The 26,879-nt window shown below is 45.3% G+C and overlaps 1 protein-coding gene across 1 annotated transcript in view; it reads right to left on the reverse strand.

Moving 5' to 3' along the window:
* AGBL1 (ATP/GTP binding protein like 1) overlaps positions 1-26,879 on the reverse strand; it is a 637,395-nt gene that overhangs the window by 561,812 nt on the left and 48,704 nt on the right. Inside the window, exon 5 of the mRNA XM_011229612.3 lies at positions 11,778-11,815. Coding sequence (XP_011227914.2) covers positions 11,778-11,815 — 38 coding nt within the window. The remainder of the gene's footprint in view (positions 1-11,777; positions 11,816-26,879) is intronic.

Raw genomic sequence — 26,879 nt, forward strand, 5'->3', positions numbered from 1 at the left:
CTTAAAAATGATTTTCAAACAGCAATGGTAGAGTGACTAGGGGACAACTACTCTAGATTGGGTGGTCAGGAAGGACCCTTTGAGGAGAGGGTAGTAGTGCTGAACTGAATGGTAGGAAAGAATCAGGAAACAGAGCTCTGGTGGCAGAAAATTCCAGAAATTTGAGAGCACAGCAAGTGGAAAAGCCCAGAGTTGGTGAGTACAAATTACAAAAAGTCTGTAGCTAAAGCCAGGTGAAAAAATTGAGGGAGAGCAGTAGGAAATTATAAAAAAGAAGGTAAGGGATCAGAATGTGTGACCTCCACCAAGTGGGACATTCATCGTGGCAGGTTCTGCAAAAGTGGAGGGCTATGTCACACTGAGCTTTTCCCCTCACTCTCCTTTTGGTTGTTTGTGGCATCTCTGCAAGAAAGCCCTTAGGAATGATCATCTTAGCCTAAACCTAAATTTTTCCAGTTTTCCTACCCATCCAGAGTTTTAGGTTGAGTCTAGATCTCCGTAGGGAAAGAAGTATTTGCTAAGCCCCAAGACAAGTGACTGTCCCTTCCGGGTCCCTGCAGAAAACCTTCCTGGTTTGACTGCCTTTCCACTGCCAATTCATCAGATGACACTTGAAGAAGAAAGCCAGGCTTTCACCAGGAAGGAGAAACTGAGACCTTTCCCACTGCCTTTCCCCGTCCATTGATATGTGAGACACCAGTCTGTCGGTGGTGTCGCCTGCTTCTGGCCTGAACAGACAAGCAGTACGGACTGAGGGGAAACGCACCTGCAAAGTGCTGCAAACATCACACGCCAACAGGCTCGTGCTGCAGTACGCCTCCGGGCCTGGAGGGGGCGCTGGAGGAAGGCGGGGAGCATGTGCCTCTGTGCTCCTGGCTGTTCTCTGCCCCTAGGGCATGCAGCAGCACTTCACTATAAAAATCACAGGACCAGAATCCTATGCTCCCTGGTTTCAACTCGACTCCTGCCACCCATGATCCAATCCGGTCCTCTCTCCTACCACCCAGACTGTGCCCGCAGTAGCCCCTTACGTGGCGCCTAGGCCTCCAGCTCCCTCCACGGCCCAACACCTCACTCAAGCACAACTGGGAGGCTGTCATCCCCTACTCAAAAAAAAAAAAAAAAAAAAAAAGCAACGGCTGCAGGGAAATCCGAAAGCCTGGGGATGGGGGGGTGGATCTGATGTTCTCTGGGTCACAAAGTGTGGGGGCGGTGGTTGCCATGCTGTGAGCCCCTAAGATTGGGGGAGGGACTAAGGGAGAGGCTAAGCGGGGTCTCTAACCTCCGTTGCCACCAGAGCACCCTCACTTTCATCCGTGTACATTCAGGGGCTCTGCAAAGGATTTCGTGTAGGCAAACTTTGATTTCTTTAAAAAAAATTTTTTTTTTTTAATAAAAAGGATATGAAATCTTGGGCAAGTAAGTCAAACCCACTGGGCCCCGAAGTTTTCTCTACGGAACAGTTTCTCAGCCTTGCACTCTTGCCTTTCGGGGCTGGCTATTATTATTTCCTAGGGAGTGGGGGGCTGTCCTGTGCACTGCAGGAGATTCAGCAAGATCCGGGCCTGGGCCCACGAGGTGCCAGGAACAGCCCCACCTCCGCAGATGCGGCTACCGAAACCGCCTTCAGGCCTCGCTAAATGTCCCCTCCGGGGCAAAATCGCTCCCGTCGAGAACCACTGCTATGTAACAGTTAAATATTTACCTGTCTTGCAAGGCTACCGTGAAGATTAAATGGGAGAATACATGAAAAGGTGCTTTGTAAACTGCTAATATCAGACGTCTGTAGGAAACACCTGACTCACACCTCGGCATAAACAAGTAAGTGTACAGTCAATCCTGAATGTGATGAAGGGGCTCCTGAGCCCCTTCAGAGCGGGGAGATGTTTATCTTTTTGTCTATCTCTTTAAATCCCTCCGATACTTTATCTTTGTCGATCCATAGCCAGTCATTCATTACGCCAGGATGATACAAGTTCTAAAATCTAAAACATTTAGAGCTCAACAATCCTGGATGTTAACCCCTGATTCCCTAGAATGGAAACAAAATGAGGGTATGTGGGTCAACCGAATGGGCCAGTTCATTCAACGATGCTGCATTCAATGATGTCCTTACTGCTTTTACAGAAAATGCTTCTAGAGGGAACACAGAGGCTGAAAACAGCTATGTATCATTCAACACTCAGGAAGATGTAAGGAGATGAATTTACATTACAACAGGCTTTACAGGACCAATTCCTGAAATTCCCAGGATTTTCCAAATGGTGGTGATAGGAACGTGAGAGATGATCTTTACAGAGATTTACTAAGATCAAGCGTCATACTCCCAATATATGTACAGCACCTTGTTTAAATCTCACCAATGCTCCTTGGAGGGTGTCGTGTTCCCTGCCTTACAGATAAGGGGGTTCCAGCAAGGTCACTAAGGAATGCACCTCGAGAGGCTCTGATTGGAATCCACAGTCTCCTGACAGCCAGCTTTGAGACCACTGTGCAAACACTACTCTCCACCGTGTCTTACCCTCTCAGACAGGAAGAGGTTTGAGCTTTTAGCTAATACACACCCTTCATACATGACCCTGAGCCGCCCTGAGGAGGCCTTCACACTGTTGGCAAAGGAACACTGTGGCCCAAACCTACAGAAGGATAATGAAGGCAGAGAGAAAGCTCTGGATACAGAACTAGTCTTACATGACTGCCGGAGTACAGGACCACCTGTACACTTAAGACAGTCTTTTAAGACAGTCTCCTGCGTGGGTGTAAGAACCAGGACTGGTTCCAATCTCATTACAACAATATTTTATGTAGCCAACACTTCTGTGTCCAGCAGGAAAAACTCAACACCACCGTTCACAACTCTGTTAGATACAATGTGGGTGCCTCCAAACACCCTGGCCGTTTTGGGAGGGTCGTTCACCATCCTGCCCATTCTACCAACCATGATAATCTCCACTGGCTGCTCAAACTCCCCATTTAATTAGACTTGGTTTAATTGTTTAATTAAGTCTCTTAATCCCAAGAGACTTAAAAGTCCCTCAACTAGGGCTCAATAAGGAACACAACATTTTGGATCTTTCCCTGAGTCACACTAGCCCTTCCTTATGACCACCACGGAGTAAAAACGAGCACACTTTTCAAACTCCCTGAAGGATGTGTCCACACATCTTTAAAGCACAATCTGAGACAACAGACTGGGCTCTGAGAGTGTCCTGTGAATATTTATTTCAGGAGTTTTCAACCTGGATTCCTTTAAGCCCCCAGGAACTTCCATGGAAGTGTCTCAGGGGCCATCAAGAGCCACTGAAAGGACTTAAACAATAAGTAAGTCATGGGGATAAGAGTAGAGCATAGGGAATATAATCAATAATATTGTAATAACGTTGGATGGTGACAGATGGCGACAACCCTTGTCGTGGTGAGCATTGCACGATGTACAGAATTGTGGAATCTCTAGGTTGTATACCTGAAACTAAGAGAACTGTGAACGGCAACTATGCTTCAATAATAAACATATAAATAAATAAATAAATAAATAAATAAATAAATAAAGCCAGCCAGGGAATGAGAGGGTAGTGAGGGAGAGACCAGGCCATCATTCGTTGGGATCTCCCACTTCGGCTTCCATTTTATCTGCTTTACATGTGTCATTTCCTCAATTTTTTTTTTTTTCTGGAAAAAGGATCGTCTACTAAGGCATTCTCAAACTACTCATCTTCTGGAGCCCCCCCCCCAATTTTTGCAAAGCCAAACTAAAGTCAAGTGCAACGATGAAGAAGTCATTTAAGAGCACACAGGCCATTGGCAAGCGGAGTCCAGGTTTCCCCAGCTCCTTGTGGAGGGAGTAGATCACCTTTGAAATATGAAGGTTTTCTGCTTTAGAGACAGTAGTAACTGAGTCCAAATCCTAGCTCTCTGCTTACCTTGTTGGGGACCTTGGGAAAATTCATAAACCTTTCTTGCTATACCCTCCTTGTATGTAAAATGGGCATGTAAGGTACCTGGCAAGTGTCGTCGTTCTGTAATCAACAGTCATGATCGCTGTTCCTTGAAGGTACTCTTAATAAACAGTAATTCTCTTCCCACACCCCACCCAGCTTCCTACGTCCTGCAGGGGTGGCAGTAAACAGTTCAAGCAACATATTATTAAATGTATAAGGGATGCTTGTGGGCCGTGGGAAGGTAGACTGGCATTTCCCTTAAGTGGTGCCTTTGGCCTTGGTGGCAAAAGCGAGGAAGATACAGGCTGTCAGAAGGGCGTGAGGGAGATGGGGAAAGGCAACTGCAAGATTTGCTGCTGCTCACCAGAGGCAGCCCTCAAAAAAGCTGCTGGGAATGCTCCCCGCCCTCCATAAGTCCTGCTCAATCATGCTCACATCACTGGGGATGCAACAAATTCCAGAGGCTTTTCCAACCCAGGGCTCCACTCACCCTGCCTCCTCCCAACTCCCTTAAATAATGGCTGTGCAAATGCCTCTGAGACCATCTTTAGCTAATTTCCTTCAAGACATGCAAGCTGCTAACGCTGGGAAGTACAGATAGTGTGGAATAGCAAATATGGCCAAAATTAGATTAAAATAACCTCCTGATAAACAAATTACTCACTGAAAATAAATATTCCACTCTGCCGCCAAGATAACTAAAAGAACAGCACCACCACATGGCAAGAAGAGGAACTACACACACTGCAGTCTGGCGGTCCCTGCCTGCCCACCCAGCTTGGGAGGAGTCTGACCAAGGGGACAGGGAAGGGGAGCAAGGCGGAGAGGTAGTATCCTTTCAGCTTAAATCTTAAAAATATTTTATGTACCTGTGCAAAAGACAGAAATATTTGGCAGGGAGGTCTGAACTTTGAGCCAACGTGGTGGGGGGGGGTGTGCCAAGTTGAACACAGCATGACATAATGGGAGTCTGCGATTCTTCCTGTCCCGGTTCCCTTCCTCTCCCTCACCCCATCATTCATCAGATCCGCCCTGATGCTCAGCCTCACAGCAGAGACTCTGACCCCTTGCACAGCTATGCTGCCATGCTCGGCACCTCTTAGCAGGTCCCATTCCGATGCTTATATGGGATGGACCATGCACTGCTCTTTTCTCAACTAAACAGATGCTCCTGCCCCTGAAAATCCTTCAGATACTTAGAAAGTATTTATGTAGCTTCCTTTCAGCTTTTGGTCTTCTCTTCTTTGGGCCAAAGAAGCCTATTCTCATTATTCTCTTCTTGGAACGCACAGGGCTCAGGCTGCAGGCATCGAGACTGGCGTGGCGGTCCAGCCCACCAGCGGTGTGCATGATGCAAGCTTCCCAAACCTCAGTTCTTACGCCTGTAAAATGGGGATTATAACAACTGCTTGACGGGCTAAATGTATATATGGTGGTGGACACACTAAGAACTCAATAAACTGTAGCTATCTGTGTTGTCATGTCAATCCAGCAGTGTGATGGATTAGCTTGTTATCCTGCATTCATACAAAGTCAGTTGCAGCAGTCCAACCCAGTGTGACAAATGCAGAACCTATCAATATCATTTGAAGCAGATTTTTGTTCATCACAGAAATATACTGCATGCTTCTCCAAAAGATATGGCGGAAGAAGAGACATCAAGTCTCTAATCACACCACAATTTGATTCTTTCCGGGAGCAGGAATTGGGCTGGCCTCTTCACTAAGGTATACTGAAAATAAATGTATGAGACTTAAATCAAGAAATGGGAATCCTTCCTCCGTCAACATGAGTGTGTTACCAGCTCTGGGCACAGCCCAATGCGAAGTGTGGGGGATACAGTAGGAACCCCAACCCTCATGGAGCTATACCCTGTAGGAAAAACACATACACACAAACACATATGCAAAGATACAGGAATCATTGATTACAGTATGGTTAGTTCTTAGAATTGTAAATATAAGGTTCTATAAAAAGGTTTAACAGGGAATCTAACACTGGGCAGAGATGGGGATGGGTAGTATTCAGAAAACCCCCAGAGGCAGTTGTGCTGAGACCTAAAGAAGGAGCCAGTCACCCAGATAGGAAACTTTCAAAGTCTCAGAGATCTGAGTGAGTCATCCCCTCTCTCTGGTCTTCAGTTTCCCCGTATGAAAATGAGGAAATGGGTGGGGGTGGATAATGCTAATAGTGTTCTGAGATATAGACAACGATATTGCATTATAATCACCAAACTTGCTGGAAGATTTGATCTTAATTATTCCAACCCCTAAAAAGAATTGATAATTATGTGACACGACAGAGGTGCGCATTATCGCTACAATGACAATTATATTACGTCAAGGTATCAAATCAATGTGCGTTGTTACATTTACACAATGTTATATGTCAAGTATATTTCCATTTTTTTTCAAAGATCAATAGTTTTCTGGGTTCTCAGGGTCCCTATATTTTTGCGAATGTGTCTGTGAGGCCATCTTAGGGGAAATCAGTGGGAAATGGACAGACAGGGCTCTGAGCTCTCTACCAAAAAAAAAAAAAAAATGTTTGAATACCACTGCACTGAGCAATCTCCAAGGTCCTTCCCAGCTCTGATTGTCTGACCCCATGGCCCTCACCTGCTAAGAGAAAAGGAAACTATACCATGTGGGCAAAACACGGGAGAACAGGCCCCACGGGAACACAGATTGTACATGTCAGTCCCACGAGGGCTGAGCTGACCCACTGCTACTTGTGTATCATCCTAAGATCACAGGAATCACAATGCCAACCATCCTAAAATGTAGACTGTCATTCTGAGAACTCTTCAGAGCTCCTACAAGTCCTACAAAGCCTCAGGCGGGTGCATCTCAAAAATGGCTCAGGCTTTGACATTGTGCAGCAAAGCAACTGTCTGGCACCATGCCCTCCCATCACTGCCCTGCTGACAGCCAGGCTGCAGTAGACGTCGCTGAGAGCATGAGGGTGTCTCTACGGGGTCAGGGCTCTGGGCACTAGAAGGCCCTCCCTTCCGACACACCCAACGCAACAGGCTGACGACACTTCCGTCCCATCCCGGGAGCCAGCCAGCCAGAGCATTAACTAGGAAGACCAGTGATGAAGTCTCATCTTCCTGCCAAACCTCCCATTAGCTCCCTCGCGTCTCTCCCTCCCTTTACCTCGTCTCCCTTCCTTTATTAACTTACCTCCCTATTTCCAGCACCCTCCCCACGCCCTCACTTCTGCAATCTCCCAGACTCCTCTAAATGCTAATTCTTAAGTTGGAGAGTAGTCTGAAGCAAAACCATCATCTTCTTCTTGAGATTTAGGGCCTGAACCAGGAGGCGTTGCAGGTGACTCCTTGCTGCAGGAATGTGACCGTTAATTCTGGGCACCAAGGTTAATACCGAGGCGTTAGAGATTCATCACTGGACCCAGTACCAGTCAGGCAGAATGCCATTGCCATATGCTCATTCAAGTGCCACTTCCAAGGGCTGCAATTTTTCAACCCTGCATTTATACCTAATGCTCATGGAAGGGGTGTTAAGGAGTGAAGAGAGAGGGAGAGGTGAGGTGGGGGGAGGGGGAGAGTGGATGGTGAGAAAAGGAGAAGAGGAGGAGGGAAAAAGAAACACAGACAGAGGTACAGACAGAGGGGAAGGCAGATGGGAAGCCATCCATGAGATGGAGAAAGACAAAGGACAATATGTTGCTTGGGTTTATAAGAGGGGGGGTAATTGCCTGAACTAGAAGCACTATTTCTTAAAGTTTTATTAAGTTTTGGTAATGAAAACCTAAGTGTTTTGCATAGGCTAAGACATCAAAGGGCAACACTTTCCGTACAGGGAAATTAAAGTAGGGTTTGTGCACCTGTGAATAGAGCAGAGAAACAGAAGCCATGAAAGGTATGGGATTTGGATTAGACCATTCTAGCCCCTGCACCTACAAAAAGGTCCCTTGAAAGGGCAATGACTCCATTTTTGGCATCCTAAATTGCAGAGACAATAGGAATAGCAGTCTAGAACATCCAAGCTTATTTTGCTGCTATCGCTCAGGAAGGGAAAGAGGCAAGAGATGTCTTCCGGTTCACTTCCTTCTTCCTGCCATCCACCTATCCGACACTGGCTTCTCCTGTTGTAGCTACGGGATGGAAGAGAGAGCTGAGGCAGCATTAACAAGTGTCCTATGCGACCCAGGTGCTCCTTCCTTCTTTTTTTTTTGCTAAGGTGGGCAGGCTCCAAGTCTCCCAGATCCTCAGTCCTGCTTTCCCTGATACTGGTGGGCATTGCCTCCAGCCAATCTCTATACCCATTAGGTACAGAGAGGACCTTACTGGCCTCAGATGCCCAAGCCCACCCAAGTTTATCGCCACAGAAGCACTGACGGCCCCCAAGGTAGTAAGATATGTCCTTCCAGCTTTATTTTGACTGGGGAATATTCCTCCTTTGTGAAGCAATTACTGAGATACATAACAGTGCCAACTTTTATACGACAAGCAAGCATCAGGACCAGACTGATCACTAGCCGAAAGGATTATGCGTTTCAGAACTAAAGGTTCACGTAAACATTCCCAGATATCCGTTGCCAGATGGCAAGGGTTTGAATTTTAGGCAGGAACTGACTCCTTGAATTTAGGTCCAGCTGAACACAAACTCACCGGGGATCCAAACTGACAGACAATCCACATCAGGTCTTAACTATGCATGAAGACAATACAAAGCAACTAGAGAATTCCATGAGGCTCACCTGCCCCACAGCAAGCCCAGCGTAAGTGGAGCAGTACCGTCCTTACCCAGACCCTCCATGCCATGTGATACTTTGATTACGCTGGTAGAACAAAGATGGTGACTGACTGGTGTTCTCTTACTGCTCCTCCCCAAGTCCATGACCAACTTTTCTATTTAAATACCTTTCCTGCTGAGCTCAAATATGATCTCAGAATCCTTCCACCCACACATGGGGGTTGGCACTTGTAATGGATTCTATTTGCCCTGTTGTTCTAAGGTCCTCTAGATCTTCAGAACCTGCTACTTCTCAAGTAATTTCTGCACGTCCGTAAGTGACTTTCTGCCATCGGTACTTTTACCTCTTTTCAACCCACAGGAATGAACCAAAGCTGGGGAACTTAAGATCAATTATGCAAGAAGAGCATTTCTATGAGATACCAATAAAGTCTTTGGGGAGAGGTCAGCCAAAACCTTGAACAGTCTTCAACTCATGAGTTTGGTCCAATCTACATCAGTGATTTTCAATGGGAGGCAATTTTGACCACGCAGAGCACATCTAGTGGTGTCTAGAGACAATTTTGTTCTTTTTAACTGGGAGTGCTACTAGTATCTGGTGAGTCAGGGCAAGGGATGCTGCTAAACATTCTGAAATGCATGGGACAGGCCTCAACGACTAAGAATTATCCAGTCCGACGTGCAAGAGTGTCGAGGTTCAGAAACCCTAATATATATTAAGGTGGAGTACTCAGTGATCGAAAGAACGCTGGAGAACCTTTCATCCAACTCTCTCATGTTATAAGGAAACTAAGATCCAGACAAATGTCTGTGTGGGCAGCTAAGCAGAATTAGCAAATAACCACGTACACCCTTCTAGTGGGACAATAAAATCTGTTTTATATGCATAAGACAGCAGGCTATCGGTTCCCTAATAGTCTATTACTATAGTTAAATAGAGATTAGAACCACAAATGTTAAGATCTTCGGTTCTACATGTGGGTTGTTGGGTTCAGGTTGTAGAGGGAAGTACTGCCATTTTTATACATTTAAGTATCATTCATTCATTTTATTCATCCATATACATTCATTCAGAAATCATTCATTCATTTTAATGTTTAGTCCACAAATTTATTTCAAGCTTTTCATCATGCCGATGCAAATAATTCAGCAATCCACAGAGATAACCCTTGCCTGCAGAAGTTGTGTTTTTTTAGGATTTATTTATTTATTTATTTTAGAGAGAGGGAGTGCAAGCAGGGGGAGGGGCAGAGGGAGAGGGAGAGAAATCCTCAAGCAGACTCCCCAGTGAGTACAGAGCCCAACGTGGGACTTGATCTCATGACCCTGAGATCATGACCTGAGCCGAAATCGGGTTGGCCACTTAACCAACTGAGCCACCCTGGCGGCCCAGGGAAAGTTTTTTCAGAGTAAGGTCTGATCTGAGCTCTGAAGGCAAAGTAGAAGTGAGAAACCTTTCAAGCTGACCCCTAGCAGAGCGTGCTCAGTTTGCTAAGTACGGCCAGAGTGCTGAAAACCTGGCTACGTGTTCCAAGCCTGAGTTAGTCTGTATATTGTCACTGCTTTTTGGTTTCCCTTGAGCCCACACCTGGGGCCTCATATGGAAATAGTTAGTACCGGACATATGCCTGCTTTCAGATTTCTACACACGGTAGGGATATTGTGTCTCAGGACACTCAACTCTAAGCCTACAGGCTGAGAAGGGTGTGTGTGTGTGTGTGTGTGTGTGTGCAGAAAAGGAGATCAGCCTTTTTCCACTCTCAGGGCTCTTTTCCCATGAGACACAAAGGCCTCTCCTACCTAGAATGGGCAGGGGGCATCAGGAGAAAGCTACTTTCCCAAGACACTGCATTTGCAGACTGGCTCCCTGGCCCCTCTCAGCTCCCTTACTTCCTGCAATCCCAGAACTCCTCGGGCACCAAACACCTGCACCATCACTGGGAGTGGCAGGGCAGGTAAATAACAAGAACCAAGAAGCCAACCCTGAGGCGGGCTCCATCCTAACCTGCCCGTAACCTGCAGGTAATACTTCCCCTTCCCTCCTATCTCAAGGGCTGGGACCTCTCACTCTGCCCTCCTCCAACCTGTGCGAAATACCTTCATTCCACCTGCAGGACAGACAGCCGTGAACATGCCTGTGTATTGTATTGAGTTCCAATTGACCAAATGAATTCAGGCTTTAATTTCTTTTTTTCTTTGGCCTATGTGACATGGCTCTTTCTCTGTGCTGAGAGTTGTCAGAGATATATGGTTGGGGGGAGAAGGTGTTTTTATTTTTATTTATTTATTTATAAGTTTTATTAAAGTTCACCTATTACCCACAGGCCTCGGGCTCCCTATAGAGAAACAAATATCACAATTGAAGGAACGGGTTTCCAAGGAGCCAAATTAAAATAGATGAAGAGGTAAGGAGAGGAAAAAAATAAAAACATTACGCTAAGACTTCTTCACTCCCAAGCGCATGGGGCCTTCTATTATATTGCACACATGAAACTGACTCCCAATGTAATTAGACCGGGGCTACTAGGCAAAAAAAAAAAAAAAAAAAAAAAGCCTTCAAATTATTCAGACCCCCAGAGCTATTCTTTTGCAATCACTCAAGTAACTGAGAAGAGAGCCAACTTTTTAATATAAATTTGTTATTAGAATCTACACTGTCCAAGCGATTCCCAACACCCCACCTGCCCAAGAATACAGAGCCATGAACTGGGATCAGAAGCAAAGGCAAAAGTCCTACTTCCCACCCACCCACTGCCATCACCTTTTCTTCTACAGGGCAATCCTACTGGAAATGGGACCTAACTCCAACAATGCCTAAGGACCCTCTGGTCCTGTTAGATGGAACTGGAGAGTTCCTCGGGTCTGCCGAAGACAACACCCTCCCTTTAGAATAAATGCCTTGATGGCATTATGCACAGGTGTGCCCACATGGACAGATATTAACTCTCTCTTTGCAGCCTTGTGCTTGCAACAGCCGTAATATTCTCCATCTCACCCCAAAGACCTAGGAATGGCTCTATTGCCTTCCAGGTTGAAAATAAGTCATGGAGATACAGAGAGCGTCTTTCACTGAACTCAGAGAGGAAAGAAATAACCACTTTTCAAAAAAGGTGCTTACTGGATTTCAGCAATACTGCCAGGACTTCAGTGGCTGCCCTGGGAAAAGAGAAAGAAAAGTGAAAAAGTCAATGTCCAATGGTCTTTTTGTCAGCCCATGGATCCCAAAGCCAGCAGACTCATTGCTGCCACCTAACAGACCCATTATTAACCAGGGAGCAGGCGTTCTATTGATTACACCACTGACCATTAAAGAGGCATAAATGCAGAAATGGCTCCAAGCAAAGTGTCTGTCTTGAAAATGGGTCTCAGGAGTTCCTGCTGCTGCTGAAAATACCTTCCCCTCCCCGTCTTGCCTCCCACCTTCCACCAGCTTCCTTAAGCCACACTCCTTGTATTTCTGTTGCTCAGCCCTGCCAGGGCTCTTGTCAGTCTTTTGGTTTATACTTGGGAACCCTGGCAACTCTGGAGGGTGGGCTGGGGGGGCAGCATTGCAGTGAAAACTTCTTAAAACATTCACACGTTGGAAAGCAACGCTGGTTCCTTAGGGGGGTAAATGGTTATGTCATGGTTTTTCTTCCAAGTTCATCCTTTGCCTCTATGGAAGAATTTCACAACCTTTGCAGCAATGGAAGGTAGATTAAGAATGAAAATGCCTTTGGCCCACATCTTAGTGACCCTTCAGCGTGTGCCCCGAGCCTGCGAAGGTCACACAAAGACCCACTCGCTGGACAGAAGAAAACTTCAAGGTATTGAGGACACGATGGTGTGATTCTGGGAGGGACAGTTTGTTGCCTCTTTGCCTTTTTTTTTTTTTTAAGAAAAGGAGTATTCTGCATGGTCCTAGTCACTTATCCTTAAGGCCTGTTAAAGAGTGATCTGTTTCCCCACATGCCCCCCCAACCCTGACAATCGCGGGAACAGGTCAACGAGGCTGGATCACCCTTCCAAGATTACAGATATGTAGACACAGTGGGACCCCCACCCAGGAGCCTCATTTCCCACCTCTGGGTCCTGCACATCTGTTATTTTCCCGAGTCTCCCACACTGGCCCTGCCTTGGCCTCTGCCTGCTTGATGAAAGACACTCCTCTTTGCAATATATTATCTAATACTGAGCAATAGAGCCGGCAGTAAAAATAAAAATAATGAGTTAAACTAAACCAAACTAAAATAAAAATCTAGCACTTGAGACATCAGGGCTTCCCACAACTAAAAGAAAAGTCCTGCGGTATCAGTGGCCTGGGACTCACCAGCCCCAGGGCAAACCCAAGGCAGGGGGGACCCCCAGCTCCGGGAGACCAGCACAACCACAGGGCAGTCAGCAAGAAGGTGAGGCTAGTTGTCACTGATGGGCCATGTCATTTATCCTTGCCAATTGTGTTTTCTTCTAATCACCTTTTGGCCTCTTCAGCCCCTCTCTTTTGTAACCCATATAATCTGGCAACCATGGATTTAAGAAGAGACAAATTAAAGGGCACCTGGGTGGCTCAGTTGGTTGAGTGTCTACCTTTGGCTCAGGTCATGATCTCAGGGTCCTGGGATCGAGTCCGGAATCGGGCTCCTTGCTCAGAGGGAAGGCTGCTTCTCCCTCTGCCTGCTGCTCCCCCTGCTTGTGCTCTCTCTCTCTCTCTCGCAAATAAATAAATAAAATCTTAATAAAAAAAAAAGGAAAAAAAAAGAAACACAAGAAAAGTGTAACTGGGAACCCCAAGACAGTGTGCCAAATCCAGGAGCCACAGGGCATAGGGCCCAGGTTGGGCTGGTACAAAAGAAAAATCAGTCCCGGGAGCATGGGGTGGGGGGGTAATAAAGTAGCCACATCAAGGGGGTTAGCAGAGTAGGAAGCATGAAAAGAAAGAATGAGGAGCTTCTAAGCAAAGTACCCAGCCCCGTCCTAGATCACAGGCCAGGTCTGCAAGGTGACCCTGCATTTCTGATTTGCATGGCACTTTTGTTTTGGGGAGTTCACTACAGAGGTAATGATCCATCAGATCATAGTTTTACAAGGGACATACGAGAGGTAGGGAGGGGCAGGCAGCAGGCAAACCAGTCAGGAGGACGTGAGGTGACAAGGGCAACAGTTCAAAGGGTGGCATGGAGGGAGAATGGAGAAAGACGGGTTGAAGGGAAGCTTGGAGCCTGGCTACTCAAAGCACGGGGCTCCCACCAGCAGCTTCGCGTTCCCCGGGAGCCAAACAGAAGCACGGACTCTTAAGCCCCATCCCTGCCCTGCTGAATTAGAACTTTTATTCCAACAGATAATTCATATGCGCATGAATGTTGGAGAATAACTGGTGGAGAATAATTGGTTTAGAGGACAGCGAGAGCATGGCTTGGTTACTCTTTGATATTGAGAAGAAGATCAAGGTGACGCCCAGATCCAAACCCTCTAGAAAATATCTACTGGCATGACAACACAACAAATAACTATGAATCCCAACAGTCACATTATATGGCAAGAAACAGATGATAAGTGTCGTATTAGTCAAAGAGGTGAGGCTGATTCCTGAGTACGGAGAAAAGCTCTCTTTCTTCACAGCTCCTAATTGGGGATCATTACATAGTGCAGTGTGGGGCAGCGTTATGGCAATGAGGACATAAGATTTGAGACCATAACCCAATATTCTAAAGAGATCAGATTCAAGTCCATAGGTAATAAGCCATTTGATTTTTTTTTTTTTTGATCAAAGTGGTATGGGGCAAGGATGGAAAAGTGAGGTGAAGGTTGTAAGCAAAGAATTCACAAGATTTGATGACAGGCTAGTTGTGAAGGGCAAAGTAAAGGAAACAGTTAGTGATGGCCTGAAATGTTTAGTCAGGGTAAATGGGAGTATAAGAAAGCCATTAATCTGGGCGCCTGGGTGGCACAGCGGTTAAGCGTCTGCCTTCGGCTCAGGCCGTGATCCCGACATTATGGGATCGAGCCCCACATCAGGCTCCGCTATGAGCCTGCTTCTTCCTCTCCCACTCCCCCTGTTTGTGTTCCCTCTCTCACTGGCTGTCTCTATCTCTGTAAAATAAATAAAATAAAATCTTTAAAAAAAAAAAAGAAAGCCATTAATCAACTAAGGAGGGAAACTGAGGTGTTCAGAAAAGATAATGATTTCGATTTGGGACATGCTGAGCTCAGGCTGATGGGTATAGAGCTATATAAAACTTTTCAGAATCGTGCTAGAAGCATAGTCACAGAATTCTGGAGAGATCTGGAGCTGGGGAGATATATTCCGGAGTCACTAGAGTAACAAGGATCACTGAAGCCACAGGAACAGGTAACATTTGTAACGAAGTGCATCAAGAAGAGAGTACAGGGTTGGCCCCCAAATCATCTATGCTAAAGGTCTCAGAGAATGTGCAGGCAAGGAGATACGAGGAGAGGGGATGGAGGGGGTTCTGTTTTGAAACAAAAAGTTCTGTAGATTTTCTAGGCACAGTGTTTTTCAGACTGCAAGCTGGGACCCAGTAGTTGACTGTAAAATCAATGTAATAGGTTTTGCCTAATTGGAATAGAATATATCGGAGTTGTTTCCTGTAGGGAAGGTCAGCCGTGATTTGAGAAACTTATTTCAATGCACATACACACGTGTGTATACTGGGAATGCGATGTAAATGTTTTACTTTTTTAAAAAATCTTATAAAACTAATGAACTGACGAGCAAACACAAACTATCTGATCTCCCAGACGGTGCTGGGATCCAGGCCCCAAGCCACTCGTGTGAATCTCACCCTGAGGCTCTGCCTTTTTGGTCTATTTGGTGGGCAAATGTCTAGAGTTCTGACCCATTGTCTGAGCATATCTCTCTGCTTCTCTCCTGCTCTCCCGGTACAACTAAGAATGTAAAACCCACCAGAAATGAGGTTATCTATACCTGGTGGTTATACATACAAAAAAAGCAAAAATTTAAGCAGCTGAAGTCTAAATGAATAAGATAATACTCAGTTACTTCTACTCCAAGAAACCGAGCCCACTGCATGGAGTAGGTGAACTGAGGCGCCAAAAGTAGTGTCTTTGGGGTTTGGAGTGCCCCCCGATGTATGTAAACACCCAGCACCCATGACACCGGTAGTTCCACTAATTCCACAGAAGAGAACTTTTTCAGGGCTTATTTTCTCAAAGTCTGATCCCATACCATCACCCCACATTGTCTGCACTCCGCACTGGAATGTCAACGTGGGATTCAAAGTAGAAATGCCAGACCGTCCTCCTGCATCAACTTTCCCTCACTCTACATCACTGAATGGGTCATGTCATAGATTTTTCCAGGACATCCTGCTCCAAGAAAACCACACCACTACCCAAAGGCAAAGTGGAAGGCCTTCACCCTATCCATGTTCACAGTGGGGTGGGATAACTCAATCAAGATGCTAGTGGTCAGAGGTCACTTCCACGCTTCTCCTCAGAAAAAGCTAAATTTAAACCACTGGGAAATTCATAAATATTCTTTTGTCACGAATTTAGCAAAAAGCCACAGAATTTTAAGAATTTAATTTATCATTTCAAGTAGAAATAAATTTTAAGAGCCTTTATAATAGTCTTCAGTAATTTGTCACCATTCTTTGGGGAGCCCATATAAATGCCAAGCCCTGTGCTAAGTGTCCTACGTACATGATTATACATCACAGTTAATCTTTTTAGGAACACCGGAGGGTGAAATTATCAGTCCTGTCTTCCAATGGCAACAGTGACACTCACACAAGGTAAAGTTCCAAGTTCCCACAGCTAGCAAGAGGCAGTGCTGAGATACAAGTCTACATCTGTCTGACTCTAGATCTAATGCTCTAGAGATCTAGTGGTCTCTCTGCATTCAGCATAGTTCTAGAAAGAGTCTAAGATAGCTTGTAGTTCAATTTCTTCATCATTTATTTTTTTAACTTTTATTTATTTATTTGAGAGAGAGAGAGAGAGAGAGAGAGAGAGCACAAGCAGGGGAAGAGGCAGAGGAAGAGGAGAAGCAGACTCCCCACAGAGCAGGGATGCCCCCCCCCCGCCAATGCGGGGCTCAATCCCAGGACCCTGGGATCATGACCTGAGCTGAAGGCAGACACTTAAGTGACTGAGCTAGCCAGGTGCCCCAATTTCTTCATCAATTAAATAAGGACTGTACAGTTCAAGAGGTCAGTTATGTGACTGGTACAAGGTCACATCGTAGGATTAATGTGTCACAGGGCCAATGAAACAAACACCCTTTTCAGCTCGAGTCCAGTGCTTGCCTTAGGGTTCTATAGGAAACCATTTAGCTGAAGCTGGAGTAGACTGTGTTGTTCAGAGATAGTCATGGTGACAAGGACAGAGAACTCTATTGGTAGCAAGCCACAGAGGTCTGTGAATGCCAGAGCTGAGCTGCTGAGTGAGGGCTTACTTGATTGCCTCAAACCTCAGCTTCCACATCTGTAAAGTGGGTATAATAAGATCTAACCTATGGGACAGTGTGAAGAATGAGAAAAAGCAGAGATTAAATTAAGTCAAATTAAGTTAAAATCTACCCCAGTTCCTGAAACATAATACAGACTTGAACGGCATCACAGACAGAACTGAGTGAGGAAGCAAAGGATCATCTCTGTCCACGTGTTTGCAGATGGTGAGCCTGCAGGACTGTAATTTGCCAGTCAGGAGAGGTCCCTGAAGAAAAATAAGTCCCCATCCCCAGTATGTGGAGAAACAAAATGACCAAATTCTCTCTTGGAAGTGAAATAGTCTGTAACTCAGATGGCCTAGATCTAGAAATTTCCACCTACATTGTTTATCTATATTGTTGTATAATAAATTACCACTAACTTAGCAGTTTCAAACAGTACTCATTTATTATCTTACAGTTTTCACGTGCAGGAATCCATGGCTTAGCTAAACTCTCTGTTTATGGTCTTATAGGCTATAATTGGCCATGGCTGAGTCTCCATCTGAAGGCTCTGCTGGGGAAGAGTCTGCTTCCCCCTCAAACAGACTTTTGGCAGTATCAATTCACTGCAGCCATGGAGCTGAGGCCCCTGGTGTCTTGTTGTCTTTTGGCTGAAGACTATTCTCAGCTTCTAGAGGCTACCTGCAATTCCCAGATGCCACTCACAGCTCCTTGCAATGTGGGCTTCCCCAACATGACTACCTTCTTCATCAACAGGGAGAGTTACCATAGTGAGTGTGTAAACAAGACAGAGTCTTATATAACACCACATAATCACAGGAGAAACATACCCCTACTTTTGTCATATTCTGTTAGTTAGAAGCAAGTCCCAGGTCTCACCCACACTCAAGGGGAACAGGATACCAGGAGATGGGGACCATGTCTTCAGTTCCACACACCACACAAAGCTTCTTTGCAATATTTAGCATTCAGATACCAGGATCCTAATATTCTCCACACCAAGCCATGACCCTCCCTAGTTCTCCCTGTCTAGTCCTCCCCTTTCCAGAGAATGGAATACTACTTTCTGAGAAACTGAGCATACATCTTCCTCACCTACCTGCCCTGACCACCTATGTCTGGGCACACGCTCAAACTCCCCCATTTTGATGTCTAGAGTGCTCTTAAGCTGTCCATTCCTTTTGATCTCTGGTGTTTCCACCCTAGTCCAAGTGCATGAGGGTCTGGGACCTCAACGAGAAACTTAATTTCTAGAGTTTCTAGAGTTATTAGCCCTTGGTTGAAATCTGCAGTTTAATTTCCTGCGTAATAAATGCAAATGAATGGGACGATCATTTTAGAAAAATTAGAAAATACAGTTCAGCCTAAAGAAATGGAATAAATGAAAATCACCTGAATATCTCTCCCCTAACTACTGTCATAGACCCAGAACAAATCTACCCATATCCACTCTCAGCCCCCTTCAAATTGTTCTTCAGGCTGCAACTAAGGTGATTTTCTCAAGAATATCTGGTTAGGGCACCCTCACATTGCTACCTCCCACCCAGTCTTGCTCTTGGATGAAAATCCAAATCTGAAACATGGTCCAGGAGGATCTACCAAGTCTGGCTGCTGCCACCCCTCCACCCAGCCTTGTCTCACATCACCTTCTTGTACAGTCTGTATTTCTGCCCCTTCAGCCTTTTGCCAAGCCTTGGAACATGTTCCCATCGCTTATCCTTTGTCCTTGCTAATAACACAGCCTAAAATGCTCTAGACCTTCCCTCTTCCTTCACCTGTAGCTCATACCTCATCCTTCAAATCCTAATTTAGTTGTCACCTCCTCAGGGAAGCCTTCCTTGACCACTAGTCTAGGCCCAGGCTCTTTATTAGTGTGTTTATCCTTCCCCCCCCCTTTTTTCATTGCACAATTTGATTTGTGATTATTCACTCAGCTGTGTGATTATTTTATTAATGTGTGTCCCTCTTCCAATGTGCAAACTCCAGAAAACAGGAAACCTTTGTTTTGCATTATTCTATCCCCACCATGTGATAGTATTTGAATACAGAGCACTATCAAACATTCATTGAACTTTTTCCAAAAATTAGGCTCTGGCCTAGGAGCTTTATATGTGCTATTCACTCATCCAACAGATACTATTGAGCACCTACTATGTGCTGGGATAACCAGATAAAGCGAAGATTTTTGCACTCGAAAGGGCTGAGTTAGTGTAAAAAAAATTAGTTAATAGACAATATATTTTTTAATAATACATTAAATTTGTATTCTAAAATGTGACAAATGCTAAGGGAAAAACAGAGAAAGGAAAAACAGGGTAAACACATCAGATGTGCCAGGATGGGTTAAGATCTAAGAGGCTGTCTAAAACAGGCCTCCTGGAGAAGGCAACATCTCCGTCAAAGGAGAACAAAGACGTGAAGGAGGAGAGGAAGTTACCATACAAATATCAGAAGAAGCCTGTACAAACACTCTGAATGACAACAGGCTGATTTGTTTAAGGAAGAGCAAGCTGGACAGGACTTCTGGAGCCAAAGAGGGTGAGAGAGGGGAGCTGGAGCTGAGGGGAGGAATGGAGACCATTCATACAGGGCCCGGGAAGCATGGCAAAGGTGAAGCATTCCCTATAGGATTTTGAGCACATGACCTAACATGTTTCAGGGCTTCGCTGGCTACTCTACTGTTTTAAAAGTAAATGTAAAAGAACTCTAGGGAAGCAAGAGTAGAAACCAGAGACAGACCAGAAGAGAAACCAGTAGAAAGCTGCAAGGAGCAAACCAAATAGAGTAAAACAAACTAAAAGGGTTACCTACCATGGTCAAGTGGGATTTATCCCAGGAATGCAGGATTGGTTTAACATCTGAAAATCGACCTATGTAATAATCCACCTTAACAACAGAATAAAGGATAAAAACCACGTTACTGTCCCAACAAACACAGGAAAGGCATTTGATGAAATCCATCACACTTTCATGATAAAAACACTCACCACATTAGGGATAGAAGAGAACTTTCTGCGCCTGATAAAGGGATCCACTTAAAACTCACAGCTAACAGGATACATATAGAGAAAGACTGAATGCTTTTCTCCCTGTGATCAGAAGCAAGATAAAGATGGCCAACCCCACTCATTGGCTCTGTTCAACATTGCACTGGAGGTTCTGGCCAGGGCATTTAGGAACGAACGAGTGACTGACATCCAGACTGGAAAAGAGGAAGTAGAACTAGAACGATCTCGATTTACAGATGGCTTGGTTTTGTATATATAAAGTCTTAAAGAATCCACCAAAACACTATCAGAACAAGTTCTACGATGTGGCCACACACCAAAAAATCAATACACAAAAGTGAATTGTATGGAATATTACCTAGCCATCAAAAGAATGGAATCTTGTCATTTGCAATGACATGGATGGAACTAGAGGGTATTATGTTAAACGAAATAAGTCAGTCAGAAGAAAACACCATATTTCACTCATATGTGGAACTTAAGAAATAAAACAGATGAATATGAGGGAAAGGAAGGAAAAATAAAATAAAAACAGAGGGAAGCAAACCATAAGAGACTCTTAACTCTAGGAAACAAACTGAGGGTTTCTGGAGGGGAGGTGGGTGGGGAGATGGGGTAACTGGGTGACAGGCATTAAGGAGGGCATGTGATATAATGAGCACTGGGCGTTATATGCAATTGATGAATCACTAATTTCTACCCCTGAAACTAATAATACACTATATATTAACTAAACTGAATTTAAATAATTTTTTTAAAGTCAATTGTGGGGGCACCTAGGTGGCTCAGATGATTAAGCACCTGCCTTCAGCTCAGGTCGTGATCCCAGGGTCCCAGGATCGAGCCCCACGTCTGGCTCCCAGCTCAGTGGAGAATCTGCTTCTCCCTCTGACTCTGTCTCTCTCCCCTCCTTATGCTCTCTCTCTCTCTCAAATGAAGAAATAAAATCTTTAAAAATAAATAAAAATAAGTCAATTGTAGTCTGTATACTAGCAATGAGTAGTTCAGAAATGAAAAATTTTTAAAAAGCAATCTCACTTACAATGAGAGCAAAAAGAATAAAATTCTCAGTAATAAATTTAACAAAAGAGACCAAAGGCTTTTATACTGAAAAATAGAAAACATTGCTGAAAAAAATTTTTTTAAAGATTTAAATAAACAGAAATTACCTAAATTTCAGCTGTCACCAAACTACGGCTAAAACCCAAACGGGTACATCCCTATACACTCCAGGCCGCCTTCCCACTCTTCTTCAGGATACAGCTAGAGTGATCTCCTCAAGGGGGAGCACCGATATATTTTGAATTTAGAGCTAACGGGACTTCGTCTGAGACGTAACATTAGCTCAGTTATTTCTCATAACGGTCCCCATTTTAAAGACGAAGGAACTAGTCATGGTCCATGAACCTGCCTGAAGTAATGTTAGAAAGCAGCGGAGCTGGAATTTGGCCTTGAGTCGGTCCGACCCCAGCCTCCGAGCACTTCACCCCAACACGGAGCCCAGCGAGCTTTCGAAAGAAAGAAGGGAGCTGTCCTAATAATTGAACCCTAAAGCCTCTCTGGGGCTGGCCACCCGGATACGGGGGTGTAGCAGCAGAAACAGACAGTGGTGGGGGGCGGGGGAGTTCATTAATAACAGGTGGATAAAGCAGGAGGACGTTGACAAGGGATAGAACACGTTGCCTGCAGAGCACAGGCGCCCAGAACGCCATCTGCTACGGTCCCGGCCTCCTGTCTGGCTTGAGATGGAGAAGCAGGATGGGTAAAAGCACACACGCATGCACACACACACACACACACACACACACACACACACACACACACGGCGCTGGGTTACCAAGGAAAATGGATGGAAAACAGATCTTGCCAATCACCATTTTTAAGGGAGAGACAACAAAACAGAAATGCAAACCAAGATGGCCCCTGCATCATGACAAAAAAGAAAAACCATGAATGCATAGTACCCAGTGCAAAGGTTGAGCCCATCCTATGCCCAGCATGGAACATGTCCCTCTTTCTCTGACGGGGAGGGGAGAGAGAGAAAAAAACAAGCCCAGCCCTCCAGCTCTACCCAGATGCTGCCAAAGACAGCTTGTGGAAGAGCCATCATCTATCACTGAAAAAATTTTTAAAAGATTTTATTTATTTATTTGAGAGACAGAGATAGTGACAGAGATAGTGACAGAGAGCACTAAGTGGGGAGAAGAGGGAGAAGCAAGCTCCCCGCTAAGCAGGGACTCCCCCTACCCACGGGGCTTGATCCCAGGACCCAGGGATCATGACCTGAGCTGAAGGCAGATGCTTAACTGACCGAGTCACCCAGGCGTCCCCATCACTAAAATTTGTACAAAAGAAATTGAAACCCAGACCTCAGCCTGGCTTGATGAGTAACGCTCAGAGGGGTGGCTTCTGCCTGGGCCAGGGAACCAGGAGCACAGCACCGGGATCAAGGCTGGGAGGACCCCCACCCCACCTGGTCTGTCAGCAGCAGGAACCCCGCAAAGCGGGAACGGTGTTGAGGTCCTTCCAAATTCAGGGGCAACAGCATGAGGATCAAGGACTCAGACAAAAACTCTGCAGACTCCCCAAGGCCAGGACAAGGAAGACTAATGCCTGAGGGGGAAGGAGAAGGGTGGGGATTCCAACAAGCTCTCACATACCGGGAAGTCTTTCTCCACATAGGGGTGCAACTCTCAAGTTAGCACTGAAAGCAAATATCACCCTTGAGCATTCTTAAATTATTCATAAGGTAAAATACACAGGGATGTGTGGCTATAACCCTATGCCGTCATACATATGTGAATGTATAATGAGTACAGTATATAACTATGCACATATATGCAAAACAAAACGTTACAGAGTGTTTGCTATATTGCTGTAATAGAGCAGTTGCTCTATCACACGTTTAGTCAAATTCATGGGATACGGTCCACTCTAGAAATATCTGGACGCACAAAAGGAAAGATGGGATCCCTATCTCATTGCAGAGCACAGAGCAGGGACCCAGTAGCTAGTTCCTGACTTCATGAATGCATAAAAATGTACGTGATATTGTTCCAGCTACAGGACAGAGCAGAGAAAGCCTGACCGTTATGGCCTGTCTGGTTGAGGTATAACAGGGGGCCCCCATGCTCGGTAACAAGACTTAGCACCCCCAGCACCAATACAACCAGAACTTGCAAAAGGTGGTCATTCACAAAAAGACAAATATCGTATGGTTCTGTCTACTCATACGAGCTACCTATTATGGGCAAATTCATAAGCAGATTCAAGGCAATCTGGGGCTGGAGGGAGGGGAACAGGAGCTATTCCTGAATGATTACGGAGTTCTGTTGAGGGTGATGAAAAGTTGTAGCAATCGGCAGCGGTAATGCTTGCACAACACTGGAAATATAATTAAGGCCACTGAATTGTACCCTCGAAAATGGTAAATTATATGTTATGCGCATTTTACTACAAAAAAAAAGTTGTCATTGGATCTGATGATGAGTCATCTTTCCTCAAAAAACCATTCAGGGCTTTTGGGAATGAAGGGGTGAAGAGCATGTATGCTAAGGCCTGCACAGTACTCCCTCTCTTGGCGGGACATAGGAATAGCACCAGAAAAGTTCACCCATCCCCCAGGCCAGTGATTCTCCAACTGGAGTGAGCATCAGAATCCTCTGAAGGGCTCCTTAAAACAGGGTGCTGGGCCACACCCCCAGAATTTCTCATTCAGGAGGTCCGGGTTGGGGGCCTCAGAAATCACACTTGTAACAATTTCTCAGGTGCTGCTGAGGCTGCTGGTCTCCGATTCACACTTGTACAACACAGACCCAAGCCGTGGGTGCTCAGGAGACTTGGCTGAGGGGAGTACCCCCGGGGCCATCTTCCTTTCAGGCCAAATGCGCAGGACCCTCAGTGATGCCTCCTAGTGGTGCACAATGGCGGGCCCTCCAAGCAAAGATTCATAAACATCCTTCTCTCTGAACGGAAACTAAGGACTTATCACCTAAAAGGAGATCCATGAGTTTTCAGAGCCTCTTTCCAAACTGGAGACTGAGGTTCAGAGAGCAGAAGCCTTTGTTCATTTATGTCTGTCTCAAAGCCTCACTGTGACTTGGCGCTCATTTCTTGACTGACAGGCTTGATGCCTATGATTCCTTAGAGAATTTATCTCTTCTAGAAATCAGGGTCTTCATTAAAACTCATATGATAGGGGTGCCTCGGTGGTTCAGTTGGTTGGACGGCCGGCTCCTGATTTCAGCTCAGGTCATGATCTCGTGATTGTGGGATCCAGCCCCACGTCCGGCTCCACACTCGGTGGGGAGTCTGCTTGAGGATTCTCTCTCCCTCTCCCTCTGACGCTCTCCACCTCATGCTCTCTCTCTCCCTCTGCCCCCCCACTCTCTGTCTCTGTCTCTCTAAAATAAATAAATCTTTAAAAAATAAAAACAAAAAAATTAAACTCAGATGACAGGGGCACCCCATTTCTTTAAAGGATTTGGGTTTATTGCCAACAAATCTAACATTTGTTATAATCTCCCAGAGAACTCAAGACATGTAATGCTACTTGAAATTCCCCTCCACACATCATGGTCTGGTGTTTTTCCATTTTTCCACTGGTTTGAACACGCAGTCCTCCCATTCTCTCTTTTTTTTTTTTTTAAAGATTTTATTTATTTATTCGACAGAGATAGAGACAGCCAGTGAGAGAGGGAACACAAGCAGGGGGAGTGGGAGAGGAAGAAGCAGGCTCATAGCGGAAGAGCCTGACGTGGCTCGATCCCATAACGCCAGGATCACGCCCTGAGCCGAAGGCAGACGCTTAACCACTGTGCCACCCAGGCGCCCCCTCCCATTCTCTTGAAAGCCTTCCCTCCCTTTGCCTTCTCCCATCTAGCATACTTGCCTAGATTGCCAGGTGAAGAATTTTTTCTTCTGTGTATTGCTCTGTGTCCATTCCATTTGGAATCACTTAATTATTCCTATCTATTGTACCCAAAGCAAGTCTTGACCAAAAGGATGGATGGGTGGGTGGGTGGATGGACAGAGGGATGCATGCAAAGACAGCACAACAGAGATGGGCTTCTCATTAAAATAAACTAATAACATGAATTCACTTTCCCTCCTCCCAAAACTCCATTAATTTCATTGTGAAAATGCAAAAACAAATAATTCTGTAACCATGGAGGTAGCGGGAGGGGGAAGTCATCAGCCAACCAAAGGTTTTAACAAATTTCGGAAGACAAGAAATAGAAAGTCTACTGGTGAATGAGACAGGGAAAAAACCCACAGTCATGATGGGACAGCAGAGGAGGCTGGAGTACACGTAGGGGTTCATTTCTAATCAGAAAGCCAGAAAAGCTGGGGATAAAAATGCTATCCAACCATCCAGTCTCTTCTGAAACAACAGTTTCTTTTTTTTTTTAAGATTTATTTATTTATTTTGAGAGAGAGAGAGAGAGCCAGTGCGAGGGGGGAAGGGCAGAGGGAGAGGGAGAGAGAATCTCAAGCAAACTCCCTGCTGATCACGGAGCCCGACTCGGGGCTCAATCTCAAGACCCTGAGATCATGACCTGAACCCAAACCAAGAGTCAGATGCTCAACCAACTGAGCCACCCAGGAGCCCCAACAATGGTTTCTTATTCCTGAGTAATATACAAAAACCTTATAAGGGAAAACAAAATTCAGATTGCCAGTTCTGGAACAATATTCTAAGGAACGAGTCTTATGACAGTATTTTCAACACAAAGTTATCACTTAGAAGACAAGTGTTGTGTCTATCTCAGGTGAGATGGTACACTGTGACTTTCAAATACGAACACATTTTTTGATTGTGTGAAGCTCAGACTCTTGAGAACGTGTTGTGTCTAGAATGGCAAACACAGATCTACACCACGAATCATTTCCCCACGTTTCGTACTCCCCACGGCCTCTTGGAGCCTTTTGAGGTGATTGTTAGTCATTTATGCCCTCACCTCAGACCCCTTATGCAATCTTAATCTTCTCCAGGGAAAGGATGTACCCTGGTAACTCTTGCAACACTTAGCACCCAGGCTTTGCATGGGGTAGTTCTCCATGGATGTTATCTGAATGAAAGTTTCCCACAGCTTCCAAATGTGTGGGGTAGAGAACAATTTTTCCAGTACAATGGGCCAGGCTCTTTACCTGGGTTTTCAAAAACATGGTAGGGAATAAGGATATTGAATCTTTGCGATTTTAAGAATACTAAAATGTTACCCTCAACATAAGAGAAGGTTCTTCTCTGTTTTGAAAGTGGATTGGTAGTCACTGGATCCACTGAGTATTCACAGTATGGCAGGCTCCATACCAAGCCCTTACTTATTCATTTCAAACCTTCCACAACGGATCTGAGGTTGTCCCATTTTACTATGAAGAAACCGAAATTGGGGAGATGAATGAACTTTCTCAGAGCAGATATTTAAAACCAGGTCTTCTGATTGCAAGTATGGTGCTGGTTCTAAGGCACAATGACTTTCTTCTAAGAAATTGATTAAGAAAGAAAAGCAGAGGGATGCCTGGTTGGCTCAGTCGGTTAAGCATCAGACTCTGGGTGTCAGCTCAGGTCTTGACATCAGGATCGTTGAGCTCAAGACCCATGTTAGGTTCCACATTGGGCATGGAGCCTCTTTAAAGAGGGAAGGGAAGGGAAGGGAAGGGAAGGGAAGGGAAGGGGGAAGGTAGAAGGCAGGCAAGCAGAGAAAAGGAAGAGGTGAGGAAACACGGTCATGTGAAAGTGCCCCTTCCTCCCATGTCCAACATAGAGTTTAGTCTTCATGGAACTTTTGTAATTGAT

The sequence above is a fragment of the Ailuropoda melanoleuca genome, chromosome 9 (genome assembly GCF_002007445.2).
Source record: "Ailuropoda melanoleuca isolate Jingjing chromosome 9, ASM200744v2, whole genome shotgun sequence".
Taxonomy (NCBI): domain Eukaryota; kingdom Metazoa; phylum Chordata; class Mammalia; order Carnivora; family Ursidae; genus Ailuropoda; species Ailuropoda melanoleuca.